General features: G+C 36.7%; 1 protein-coding gene across 1 annotated transcript; it reads left to right on the forward strand.

Annotated features, from left to right (window-relative positions):
* Positions 1-158: 158 nt before the first annotated feature.
* On the forward strand, positions 159-9343 carry LOC135637218 (cell division control protein 48 homolog C-like). Its single transcript, XM_065149770.1, has 10 exons — positions 159-1132; positions 2392-3005; positions 4634-4786; positions 5007-5123; positions 5267-5371; positions 6748-6813; positions 6942-7006; positions 7081-7282; positions 7924-8064; positions 8995-9343. The coding sequence occupies exons 1-10, from the start codon at positions 190-192 to the stop codon at positions 9040-9042; spliced, it is 2454 nt and encodes an 817-aa protein (XP_065005842.1). The 5' UTR covers positions 159-189; the 3' UTR covers positions 9043-9343.
* The last annotated feature ends 5246 nt before the right edge of the window (positions 9344-14589 follow it).

Below are 14589 nucleotides of genomic sequence, written 5' to 3' on the forward strand. Positions count from 1 at the left end.
AGTTAGGACGCTTTTTTTCGATAATTCGCCCATATATTTTTATTGTAAGAGCCGTTAGATGTATCGGGCTTCTCTCGCATCCACCGTTGAAACTTACGCAGAGATACATCCACAAATATAATTTGGCCGGTAACTACACCAACCTTGTCTTCGTTAAACCCTCGGTTTTCGTCAAGGGCGACGAACCGCATGAGCGACATGGGGAAGCGGCTAAGGCGAGACAGCGGCCGATCGCCCAGTTCCTTCTCCGCCGCCCTTCTCCGCCGTCGCATCGCTTCCTCCAAGGTGCTTTCCGAAGAAGACGGCGCCTTCGTTGATGTCGATGTCGTCGTGCAACGCCTCCGCTCCCTCTATCCTGACTACTCGCGCGTTAAGCTCCAGCCCTTCACACTCCATGTCCGAAAAACCCTAGATTCTTTCAGCCGCAGGCCCTCATCCGCCACCGCAGTACCCGACAACGATGATAGCGATGAGGGCACCAGAACTTCCCTCGCGAGCGCCGGCTGTTCTCGTAGAACGCCTGGACGATCTGAGGCCGAGGAGAAGCGTCTGCTGCGCGCGGAGTCCGAACACCTCCGGCGCCGGATTGGGAAACGAATTCCTGTATCGAATTCGTCCGACGATGATTCAGCTACGTCGTCCACGGATGATTCTGTCTTCGAGGCTAAGGTGGAGCCAGAGTTTGATCTGATGAAATCCATGCTCCGTGACAGTTATGGCAAGGGGCCAAAGCGGGTAGACAAGGAAGAGCGCAATGTGGAGATGGAGGTGGAGAAGCCAAGGAACATGCAGCCTGTTGTTGATGGGGGGAGTGGCGTTGAGACCCCAATGTCAGTCGAGAAGGGAAGTAGTGGTGGTGGCAGCGTGATGGTGGATGATGTAAGGGAACAGGGGCCAAGGTTCCGTGATCTTGGTGGGATGAAGCCGGTGCTGGAGGAACTGATGATGGAGGTGATTGTTCCGCTGTGCCATCCGGAGTTGCCGCAACGGCTTGGAGTGAGGCCAATGGCTGGGATTCTTTTACATGGCCCTCCGGGGTGTGGGAAGACAAAACTTGCACATGCCATAGCTAACGAGACTGGCGCCCCGTTTTACAAGATCTCTGCAACAGAAATCGTCTCAGGAGTTTCTGGTGAGATATTCTATCCTTTTTCTTGATTTGGAACTGAAGCAATAATAAGTTTTGATGTATGCAATTTACTTATCACAATCTGATGAGAGTACTATGAGAACCAGATTTTTCATATGAAGGTTTAACTATAAGATTATGCTCTTCATAATTCATTATCAATGTCACTATCTTGAAATTTTAAGCTGATGATTTCTGCTGTTTATTAATGCTGATCACTATACTACAGGTCTACTTGAATGCCTTTGGAAGGTGGATAGGGTGAATGAAGTTGAATTCATGTTGGAGTCCATTGCATGTTATCCATTTCTTTAGGCATAATTAAACTTTGCGTTATGGCTAGGTTAGGGCGTGGGTTTAAGTGATAGGAATTGCTTCAAGTGAAGATCCAATTGAATTGAAAGATCCATTTGAGTGACCACTTTAGACAATCAATTACATGTGCCTACTGATATGATTTTGACTGGATGGAGCATCCTTGAAGGCATCAACATTCAGCTGATACAAAACTGAAGTTGTTTGTTACATAATGTTGAATATGCATGTTTTTTTTTTTTGAACTTTGAATGTTATGATGTGAATTATAGTGTAACAGAAGTATTTTTCATGATTGGTTGTCATTTATGTGAATGTCTTTTTTGTTTGTCATAGGTCATGTATAGGGTCATCATATGTTTTGCAAGTTGAACATATATCTCTTGATATGTATTAACTAAAACAATATTGGAAAGAAATGTATTTATTAATTGTCGTATCCATGTTATTCTGCACCATATATTTCAAACGTAAGCCATGTTGGCACGTTGTTGTCATGTTGTGGATTTTGTTCCATCTTAGTATCCATGCTTTATATTCTACACCTAATAATGACATTTCAGATAGAATCAATGATCTTTTTTTGGTAAGCCAACAATTGACCATGTTTAAGTTTGCTTCTCTGACATCTTGACAATTGAAAACGGATTTTCTAACATATTTATGTCAAATGAACTACTGTTTTTTTAATTATGAATATGATGTTCCCCATTTTACTGCATGGAATTGCTTATAATAAAGGATCATTATCCCTTTAGTCATGGAATTACTGTTTTGTCTGTAAATTGCTAATGCTCAATTTGTAGTCTGAATTAGTAATGGAATATGCAGTGTCTTCATTGTTGTACTTCCGATGGAAGGGGCTTTTTCTTTCTTTATATTTGTTCTTCACAACTCCATCAAGCAGTCGTCTACAATTGTGAGTTGACTGGTAAATACTGTTTCAGGTGCTTCTGAGGAGAATATAAGAGACCTTTTTAAGAAGGCATACCGGACTGCTCCTTCGATAGTTTTCATAGATGAGATCGATGCCATTGCTTCCAAGAGGGAAAATCTGCAGAGAGAGATGGAGCGTCGGATAGTGACACAACTAATGACTTGCATGGATGAATCTCACCAGTCACTTAGATCAACTGATACTAACTCAGAACCAGAAACTTCTGATAGGAAGCCTGGCTATGTTCTTGTCATTGGTGCTACAAACAGACCTGATGCAGTGGACCAAGCATTGAGAAGGCCTGGACGGTTTGACCGCGAGATTGTTTTGGGTGTCCCTGATGAAAATGCAAGACTTGAAATTTTGTCGGTGCTCACTCGTAAGCTTAAACTTGAAGGACAATTTAACCTCTTTAAGATAGCCAGGTCCACTCCAGGTTTTGTGGGGGCTGATTTGGCTGCATTGGTCAATAAAGCAGGAAACCTAGCAATGAAGCGAATAATTGATAAAAGAAGGTCTCAAATTTCTTGTGAATTAAAAGAAAAGGATAATGATGACTGGTGGAGGCAACCCTGGGATAAGGAGGAAGTTGAAAGTCTTAGCATTACCATGGTTGACTTCGAGGTACTCTGTCAACTAAATATATGTATACTTCTCTTTCATGCCTAAAAATGTTTTCTATGGCTATGGTTTATGATCTTTATAGTTTTAGAGAAGAATAAGTATGGTTAAGTTTATTATATCTTTTTTTAATTAACTATATGACTAAGTATGGCTAAACTAGAAATAGCCATTTGCTTTATTATAATCTAAATGGTGGTATATATGAGGTCTACACCTTTTTCTTTCCTGTGCTATATATGATAGGTGTTACACATAGCCAGTAAACGCGGAGAAAGAGGAACTTGCTTGAAAAACATAAAAGGCTAGTTAGCTGTTAGAAGCATGCCGACCTTATGCCATCTCTTGGATACTGATGCAAAATAGCCAGTAAATGTGGAGCAAGCAAATTGCTTGAAATTGTAAAATTCTAGTTAGCTGTTAGATAGCGTTGCCTTGTTGCAATGAATCTTATTGGATGAGTTTCCTATTATCTATAAAAAAATTTCCCAGGTTTCAGAAAAGTCTATAAGCGTGAGGTGGATGACAAATTTTGCCATGGGTGCAATCTTTGTCTCAAAGCAAATGGAACAAAGCCCCCGAAAACTTCTGAAGTATTTATAAAAACCTCTTATTTTGGAAAGAAACAAGTATATGATTTCATCAAGGCAGGATTTCGAGGGTGAATTGTAAATGGAAGCAAAATGCAACTATTTGAAAGGATGAAGTCTACATGTCTATAGAGCTAAAACAAAGTAATTGACTCCAGTTTTGGCAATATACACAACAACAACAACAATAACAATAAAGCCGTAAGTCCCAACTATTTGGGGTTGGCTACACGGATCTTGTTATCGCCATTGAAAGTTTTGGCAATGCATTATATAAAAAAATTGCAGTTAGCAATGGTGGTCTAAGCTTGCATTGTTGTGCTTCGATGTGCAACTTCGCTATATTGTGAAAAGGTCAACTTTTGTTTGTCAGATTATTGATATTGCCTTGGTTTGATAGTTCTTGCATGCTAAAATTTTCCAGTGGAATATCATAAGAGCATAGGATTTTTTTGCATTAAGGTTATCAGGTTATGTTCTAATTAACTTTTCCTTGGTATGTTCAACATCACTACCACCAAGCTGTAACGTTCAACTATTCTTTTTACATACTTATTTTAATGCTTCAATTATTCTTATGGACATAAAAAATTACCTATTGAAAAATATGTTTTAGGCAAACAGTATATCTGGCTGCATATTCAAGAATTATGAAGATGCTCTTTTATCTGTGCTTATACATGATATTCGACTAATTATGATTTCTAATGCATAATTAACTGTGACATCATCAGTCAAATCATCAAAGCTGAAGCAATGTCCTGTTTATGTTATATATTCTCAATTAGCATTTTTACTTCATTATATTGCTTGCATGTGATTTTTGTTGAAATAATATGCTTGATGCCTCGATTTTTTCTTGATTTGTTGCCATTTTTCAAATCATATGTTTGTTTTCTTACTTTTTTCATTATATCTTACTTCTGGGGCCCACTGCATGGTTGTATGATGTTATTAATATAAGCTCTATGCGGGATCATTTAGTGTAGTTTACACTCATTTCTCTGCAAATGATTATTGGAATTGAGAGACATTTGGCAGGAAGCAGTAAAAATGGTTCAACCCTCTTCCAGAAGAGAAGGATTTTCCTCAATACCTAATGTTACATGGGAAGATGTTGGTGGTCTTACTTCACTGAGGAAAGAGTTTGATCGATATATAGTTCAACGTGTAAAACACCCTGAGGCTTATGAGGTAAACTAAATTTAGTATCTTAGCCTCTTAGGCATAAGTAGCATAAATAAAATGTTAAAATAGACATAATGTGTTGAATATTACTATCTGTTTATTTTCACTTCACCTGCTATGTTCGTTTGATTAGGATTTTCTTCCTGCATGTTATTTGGAAGAAAACCATTCTTTTTTTCTCATGGTATCATACTTTCTTCGCTCATGATACTGCCATGTATTTCAGGAATTTGGAGTCAATTTGGAGGCTGGATTTTTGCTTTATGGGCCTCCAGGTTGTGGTAAAACATTAATTGCCAAGGCGGTAGCGAATGAGGCAGGGGCCAACTTTATACACATCAAGGTTTTGCTTCTTTTACTCTGCAGTATTACTTCTCTATAACTGTACCCATTTCTTGGATGTTCTTGTACAGTCTACATGATTGGACAGTTGAATTTTGGTTTTTTTTTAATTCGATAATTGCATTCTTTATTTGTTGAGGTCAGGGGCCTGAACTGTTGAACAAATATGTTGGTGAGAGTGAGCTGGCAGTTAGAACAATATTCAGCCGTGCCCGAACATGTTCTCCATGCATACTATTCTTTGATGAGGTACTTTACTGCCATATCATTATCAGATATATGATACTCTGTGTTTGTATAATTTGATTTATGAATTTGCATTTACTGTATCAAGTTTCGTTGGTAGCTTATGCACTGACATGTAAGGAGTTCAAACCCATATGGACTACATTTGAATGGAAACCTGTTACAGCATAACAATAGTTTTAGATCCCTTTAAACTGATGTGACAGATCATGTGTTCCACGATTCTGGTTTTTGAAATTAACATGTCCATTATAGTTTAAGAAAAAAAAGAAACACCTATCAAGAAATTGTTAAATTGAAATCATTTGTCATTTTGTATAGACATCTTGTAAGCTGTACAATTAAATACAAAAATTGATACCCGAGCATCATGTTTAGAAAATGATTACCATTTGCAGACGGCACTTAGATTACCTGTGTCCTGGCAATTAGCAGATGCTTAAGTGGACTGTCTCAAACAGACAATTAATTAAATTGTCTGATGTTTCATTGAGGGCCTATGTGTCACTGTTTCTAGGTATTCAGACTCTCTCTTTTCTTTTCCTGACAGGTTTCTGTAAAATCAGAGACAGATGTTGTGGAGGATGGTAGTGTGATTGAAGTGGGAAATGTTGTTGGAACAGGGATTTTTGGAAAAAAACCTTTTTGGTGTCATAATTTCTGGCAACAATAGTATTTAAGAAAATGCAGAAACATTGTTAAACATATACTATTTTTCTTGTATTTTCTCTTGAAATAGAAAGGATGACTTTTGTTATATAGGATGCTATTAAGCAGGGAATTAATTCCCTTGTTTCACGTACTGGAGCTGTATTGATCATGGGTTGGAGTTGGTATCAGTGTACCAACATAGGGTACATTGGTGTATCGATCATGGGTTGGAGTTGGTACTGGTGTACCAACGTACCAGTGTTTTGAATAGGAAGAAGGAGAAGAGGAAGGGGCGGAAGAGGAAGGAGGAGGGAGAGAAATGAAGAACAGGTGGCAGTGGAGGAAGAGGAAGACGAGATACTGGGGGTACAGGAAGGGGAAGGAGGAAGAGGAAGAGGATGAGGCAGCATACGAGGTGGTCATGGCAGGCAGCCACGGGCAGCTGCGCAAGATGAAATGGGAAGGGCACACGTATTACTATGGATGATTTTGGATTGCAATTTGAGTTTCAAGTCTGAACCAATCACCCATTGATGATTTGATATTAAGTTGAATAGCCTATACATTTTTATCATGCTATACTATCAATAATTCTGTAACTTTTGGATGAAAAGAAACAAGGAAGTGATAGATATTCCTTGGTCAAACAAGGGAGTGATAGATTCCTTGGTCAGTTGATGCTTATTATGTATTGGCATTTAATTCCTATCTTTTGTACCTTCTGTTAGGTGGATGCTTTGACAACTAAGCGTGGGAGAGAGGGTGGATGGGTTGTTGAACGATTGCTAAACCAGGTTTGCTGGTCATTTTATTTTGCTTCCAATCTTGTTATATCTTTCTTATTGCTCTGGATTCAAATACACAAACTGACCTATATCTTTTTATTATCATTTCATTTAAATCTTTCTGTCAATCCCTGCAGCTACTCATTGAGTTAGATGGTGCTGATCGGCGACATGGTGTTTATGTCATTGGAGCTACAAACAGGTAAGTTTTCTCCTGTCCTTTATGCATTTGTTGGTTCACACTCAATGTTATTTAAGAAGTCGATACCTTTGCAGACCTGAGGTTATGGATCCTGCTGTGTTACGACCAGGCAGATTTGGGAAAGTCCTTTATGTTCCTTTACCTAGTTCTGATGAACGTCAACTAATCTTGAAGGCACTTGCTCAAAAGAAGCCTATATCAGCAGATGTAGATTTGGAAGCCCTGGCATGTACCGAGCAATGCAACAACCTCACTGGTGCTGATTTAGCTGCTTTGGTACGTTTTACCCATCTTTTCCCCTTTCCACGGGGCTTTATTTTTATTTAACTGCTGGTTGGAGGGATGCAAATAATTGCTTATGAATAAAAGTTGTTCACTTCTTTCAGAGCAAAAGCAGTACTAAATATGGGATAACGTCTAAACTTAAGCCCAAAGGTAGTTTCCAAGACTACCTTTTTATATGCCTAAGTGACCTTGATCCTCACCAAGCCTAACCATTGGGGGAACATGTTCTTCAACCTGTATCTGACTTATTAACATACCAAGTTTGGAGGTTCTCATGTGGGGCTAGCTTGATCACCTCTGACCTACCAGATGAACACTGAGAATACTTATCTGACCTGGTAGCATATATTTCTTGAGTGGTTAATAATGGACTTCTGCTTAAATACTTATAATGGTGGGTAATCCATTAGAATGGACTGTTCTCTATATTATAATGGTCGGTGGTGCATCTGAGTAAGTTTTTTTTTTTTTGTCAAAGTACTCATCTTCAGTGCTTTGTAGAAAAATGCTTCTATTAAGAACATCATTATATTTAATAAATTTTGCAAGGCCCTCTAGTTCTAAATATTATTATAGTTGTATTTGCTCAACTACACTGCAAAAGTATTTAACTACTGTTTTTAAATCACCAGATGAATGAAGCTGCCATGGCTGCTTTGGAAGAGAAACAGGATTCTATAGACCAGGGGATTGAAAATATAAATCCATGGTTGATCAAGACATCACACTTTGAGCATGCTTTACAGAAAATCAAACCATCTGTCTCCGAGAAGGTATGTGGAAATATCTTATTGCACAAAGTAGATCCAAGTGATTGTCCTTTTATTTGCCTTTTTTATTTAGCTCCACTTCTACTTGCTGCTGGTTATATTTCGGAAGCGACCTTTTCAGTGTGATGCATGATCACTGCAGGACCAACATTTAAATTAAACTCATCTTTTGATGACTTGCATGTTCACTTTGTATTTAGGTCACCAGCTACAATTAATCTTCAGCAAGCTGTATTTCTTTGTTCGTGCTGTAGTCATAGGGGTTTAGTTGCTCGTCAAATCTAAATTTAATTTCTCCAAAGATTTGTGATTAAGACTTTATAGGGTGGTTCTTCATTAGTCTGTGAAACCAATATTTTACTCTCTAATTGGTTTGATATTATTGGTGTGATTTTGAAAATGAAAAGATAGAGAAAATTCTAGAAGTAGGTACTGTAGAACCAGACCTGAGAGTTTGTTCTTATCCATCTTGGATTTGGTTATATTTTCGTTCACGTGCATTATTTTGTTTAAAGAAACACTAACAAAGGAATGCAATAGGCATTGCGTTTGTTTAAAAAAACATGCCAACAAATATTATTATTATTATTTTAAATCTAGGAAGATGTATATAAAAGATGCACAACTAGTCTGGTATATTTAGGCTGTCCATAGATACAAATAGATGATGGATTGTTTGTTTTCTCTTTTCCTGTCTCCAACAACTCATGATGCCTTATTTTGACTTTTTACCAAATCACATATTTTATTTTGAATAAATAAATGTTTAACTGCTAGATATACTGGCTGCAATCTTTCCCTGCACCCTAGACTGTGATGGAAATACATTCTTGTATATATGTATATGTATATGTATATGTATGTGTGTGTGTGTAGCAATTTGTCTAGTTGATGATCCCAACCTACCAAGTCTTACTCTTCTTGGTGGAACAGGAAAGGAAGAACTACGAAGAGTTATCGAGAAAACTAGGAGCCAGCTGAAGTGCTGAAGCAGAGTCATCACGAGGTGTTGCTTGGCCTTTGAATGGCTGCTGATGGCTACCTGAGACGACAATTTTGTCCTTACAGCTACTGAGCTTCTTATAAATCCTCAACCGGTTCATGTTGAAATAATTGAATTTGGATTTCCCTACACAGCATGAAGGTGAACCTCCTTTGTATTCCTCTTCTTCCAGAAGCAGTTTCATGGGGATTTCAAGAGCTCGGTCATCATCTTGCTTGCTCTCATATGGATTATCAAATCATCCGCTAAAGCAAGTGTATAAAAGGGTTCGACGGTTCATCTCCTGTGTCACCTCCTTTTTTATTATAGCTTTTAGGATTCCCGTATATATATATATATATATATATATATATATATATATATATATATATATATATATATATATATATATATATATATATTACAACAGAGCCGACACGCTCTCTTTTAACTTTTCATCCATCGGCAACATCATTTGAGAATATTGACACTCAGCAAATTTGCAACAGGTTTTCCTGCACCCTTCCAAATAAGAGTACAGAAATGGGGATTCCATGCTTTCAAAGCCTGATAAAAAAAAGGCACTGCACATGGAGTCCCAACCCCATTAGTTCCTCACCTTCCCTTGCTTTGCCTCTTGCAGTTCGTTTCATGCAACCGAGGCTTCATCCGCATGAACATGTGGTATAATTGTTATTGTTAGATTAGCTGAAATCTTGGACATTTTGGACTGACAAACAGTATAGTAGGCTTCAGAGATTATGAGAAGAGACGATAGATCAAAATATATAGCATTTGCCATGGAGTGTATAGCATTTCCTCAAGCCTCATTTATTTAAACAAAAAAACCTAATCTCCCCTTTTGATTTGAAACTGCTGACATAAAATGCAGAGGGACATATCATGATTCTTCTTCATCCTGGCAATTGCAAGTTGGAAATAAGCCTACAGAACAACCTTGGATGGAGCATGCTGGAAACAAAGTCTACAGACCACCTCTGGAAAGGGAAGTTTTGAGAATCTTTGGGACACAGGAACAGAAATATTCGAAGACAAGAATTATTTTAAGGATACATATACATGATTAAGTTCATCCACGCCTTTGTTCATCATGAATAATACTCTTAAAGACCTTTTTGTTTAATTTTAAATTTCATATTTAATCAGGATTTCACCCTAAATACCAAACATCCAAACTCGAAATCTGAAAAACAATCAATACAAATCAAAGCCCATAATCCTCTCAATCTTCCTTTTATCTTTATTCAAACAATATATATATATATATATATATATATATATATATATATATATATATATATATATATATATGAAAAGAACAAAAATTGACCATCCAGTAAAGAAAATGAGGGGAAAGGGGCAATTTCAAGCACGACATAGTGTTTAATCATTCAATAGAACTTTTGCCTCTTTTATAGAACAATTTACACCATCAAACCGAGGACGTGAAACATTTATTATGCAACAAAAGCTTGCTATCAAACATTATCGTCGCAACTCCGCATATTATTCCCGAAAAGAGGGTAAAGGGGAAGAAGAACAGTGACCAGATCTACGAGCGGGATATACCTAAGCGGGCGGAGGCGACGGCGAGGATGCGGAGAACTCCGAGCCGGAGCTGCGGGAACGCCTGCCGCGTGTACACGGCGGCCTCCCTGGCGAACATCTCCACCGCCTCCACGAACGGATTCAGGCTCCGCATCGGCGGCACATACAGCGTCAGCGGCGCCGCCGAGAACGCCACCGCGAACAGCAGCTGAAGCATCCAAGCCCCACCCAAACCCCCTTCCTGTGTGTTATGACGAACAGATCTTTCAACCCTAACCACAGAGAAGCGGGTGAAGCAAGGAACACGCGAGGAAGGAGGACGGAAGAAGAAGAAGAGGAAGGAGAAGATGGAGAGCTCTCGATGCCGCCCGGGCCGGCGGTGGTCCTCAAGATGCTAACGATTTGGAGTAAATGATCGGGGAGGGGCGCAGAAGAGCCGGCTGTTAGGGAGGCGAGGCGAATATAAAAGACTGAGGGTAATTTTATCTACCCCACTCGGTTACCGTGGTCTTGCTACTTTGTGGGGCCGGTGTCGGTACCAATAACAGAAAAGGTAGGTGGATATTTGTCCTCTCTATAGATAGTGAAACGACGTGTTCGGAGCTAATTGGTTAGGTGGTATCTAATGAAGTGCTTCTCCGGAATGCCCCGCACAGCATAAGTTGGGTGGAGGCTTTTAACGTATTACATAATATGCCTAACGATTACTTTTGTGCATTTTATCTAATATGAGATTTTATGGGATGGTATCTCATATTTATTTTTTTTATCAAAGGTTTTTTTTTTCTCAATGTTGGATCAAAATATTTTTATAAAATTAAATAATGATATATAATATCGATTGATCTTGTTTGACTATGGATTTTTTTTTTTATCTAAACTGATTTGTTTGATATGAATCGGATCATACCAATTCAAAATAAGTTAATCGGATCATACCAATACGAACATTGTCGTCTATCCTAGTGGTTGAAACAGTCGTAGTCGACACAATCCCTGTCAGCATTGATGGTCACGATCACTATTGTCGGGGTATAAGATTGGCCTTGCCTTCTTGGCTTTGATGGTCACAATCAATATTGCTTGTGTAGGATGTCATTATTAGTGTTACAAATGGGTAGGAGGTTGTCATTACTTTCTCGTCGTCTAGTATTATACTCAGTTAGGCTATGTAACATTGACTAGTGATGATGATACCGCTTATATCTAGTGGTTTACTAACCATTGGCTATGATACCACCCTAAATAGACCATACCCCTAGACCATACTATACTGTCAAGAACTATAGTATCTTTTTTGAACAATTTAATTCCTAAAATCATCTAAAAAAAAAAAAAGATATCAAAATATTATAATTATAGAGAAGTTTAGATAGATTTATTGGAACATTTTTAAGTGACACTTTAGTTACACTTAGATGATAGATTCAAAATACAAATATCATATTTGGACCAAAATAATTTAAAAATCAAAATAAACTACAAAAGAATGATATTATATGTAATAAAACCATATTAAGATGTTTATAGAGGAATTTCCATAGATTTGGTAAAAATTTCTTGGCTTACACTTTGGTTATACTCATGTTATAAATTCAAAATATAATTTTTTTATTTAGATAATTAATTATCCTAAAATTAAATAAATTAGAACTAAATATACTAGAATTATATTATGATATTTACAGAGGAGTTTCAATAGGTTTTGCTAAAAATTATTGAGTTACACTTGCGTTATACTCTAATTATACTTAAGTTATACTCTATCATATATTCAATCAAAAGTACCATATTTAGATAATTAGTCACTCTAAATTAAAAAATAATTAGAAAAAATTATACCAAACTTATTATAATCATATTAGGATAGTTATTCGGATAGTTTGGATAAGTTTAAGAAAAATTACTTGAATTACACTTACATTATACTCGGGTTATACTCAAATTATATTTGATAAAAAATTCAACCCAAAGCATCCTATTTCACAAATAAAGTATCATAAGTGAGAACCATCACAACCATATCTAATGAATCACAATAGAAACACATATAATGAATCATAATTGAAACACATGTTCAATAATCACAAACCAAACACATGATAGCAATTCACAATAATATTGATCAAATTACTAAGACGACATGACATTACTAAATAATTTGTATAACATAGGTCATACGAAGGCTTTCTATTGCTTAAGTCTAGTATCCTAAAATTCTTTACATAACTTTCTCTTCTTAAAAAAATATAGGTTGTATTTGAAGGCTCGATATACTTTTAGCCTACCTATGGATTATTGACAAAGTATCCCTCGATCAATCCTTAGGTATTGCATAATACACTACATAATGCAATGACTCATTAAAGGATCCAAATGAATGATCCTCTATACTTGAGGTCATAAGATAGTTAAGTCCATGATATTCAAATATCGTCTATAATTTCTTAATTTTATTTCTTTCTTTTTACACTTGGTATATTGTTGATCATGTGTGCTCTACAAATAGTTTAATATATCAAATAAATAGTATATTTTAAATATATAAATAGAAAATACTAAATTATCATACATCGATATTCTTTATCGACAATAGATGGGACACTCAGTATCTATGAGGTTAAACACTTCATATACCTTCATATCTATGAATGAACTTTTTTTTTATAAATAAAAAATTATAATCAAAAGTCGATAACATTTCGATTCCTAACACTCTAACATATCCCATTTTCAAATTTGGGGGTATATCCATATGTTTGCATAGTCATATCTATTAATTATTGAATTTTAAAATTTGATGATTAAATTAATTGATAAATTAAAGAACTAATATACTTTTGAGATAAATAAGGTAGGAAATACTTCCAACCATCAAAGGACAAATTGTCAAAGGAGGAGAATCGGACGTTGTGTCGGGAAAAGTATCATATCGAAAATTGAACGTCGAGCCAGAAGATTGATCGATATGGTAAAGATTATACTTCGTACAATAAGTTCAAACATCATGCTTAAAGGATCAGGTATTGTACCAAAAGATTAAATATCGTGGGAAAGTAGAAATGTTGATAGATCGAGCGATATATCGAAGGAGAGGACGATATATTGGAGGTTCAGATGAAGTGTTGAAAGATCGAACGATATGCCAGAATGGTCTATAATATACTGCAAGCTTCATGATTATGCTGGATATGTGGTTGAATTATTAAAGTTTTAATCGAGATCTTTCTTGATCAAATTGTGTTGATATTGGGTTGAAACCATGTCAAATTATCAAGAAAGCTAATGAGCTTATACCCAAGCTGAATTGGCTCGTTAGAAGGCCAAAATAGTAGCCTTTAGCTAGCCTAGGTAATGGTCCAAGCGGTGATATTGCTTGTATTAACCGACAAGTATAAACAATACTTATCAATGCTGCCAGTGGTGGTACCGCCTATGTAGGCAGTAGTACTACTTAGGACGATGATGATATCACTCAGAATGTAAAAATTACAGTGGTGGTACTACCCGAAAATCCAAAATTATAATATCAAAAATTACAATGATAGTATTGCCATGTGTTAGTAGTAGTATCACGTGTACCCCACAATTCTAAGGATTTAAATTTTTTGACTCTATTTTTTAAGCCTCTTAGGGTCTATAAATATCTCATTCAGGCTTGGTTAATAATGAAGCCTCAAATTTTGAGTTTGTGAAGAGTTGTAGCTCTCTCTTTGAGTATTATTTGAGTCTTTCCTCCTTGAGTCTAGAAGTAATTCTAAGTTGTAAGATGTGAGAGATATTAAAAAAGTGCGTGTGAAGGCTCTCTTTTAAACCTGCTAAAAGGAAAAAAATCACAATAATGGTAATTGATCTTCGTCCATTGAAAAGAATGATCGGTAATGAAAGTTGATAACCTTAATAGAAGAGAAATCGAGAATGGGCATAGGTTTGAAATATCAAACCACTATAAATTGGTTTGTCTTCGATCTCTTGCT

Source organism: Musa acuminata, chromosome BXJ3-4, assembly GCF_036884655.1.
Source record: "Musa acuminata AAA Group cultivar baxijiao chromosome BXJ3-4, Cavendish_Baxijiao_AAA, whole genome shotgun sequence".
In the NCBI taxonomy this organism is placed as follows: domain Eukaryota; kingdom Viridiplantae; phylum Streptophyta; class Magnoliopsida; order Zingiberales; family Musaceae; genus Musa; species Musa acuminata.

Excerpts from the sequence above, each read along its gene's own strand:
- LOC135637218 (XM_065149770.1), top strand. The coding sequence starts at position 190 with ATGAGCGACATGGGGAAGCGGCTAAGGCGAGACAGCGGCCGATCGCCC. Across the intron at positions 5,124-5,266 it reads CCAACTTTATACACATCAAG|GGGCCTGAACTGTTGAACAA; the intron begins GTTTTGCTTCTT and ends TGTTGAGGTCAG. Across the intron at positions 7,007-7,080 it reads GTCATTGGAGCTACAAACAG|ACCTGAGGTTATGGATCCTG; the intron begins GTAAGTTTTCTC and ends ATACCTTTGCAG.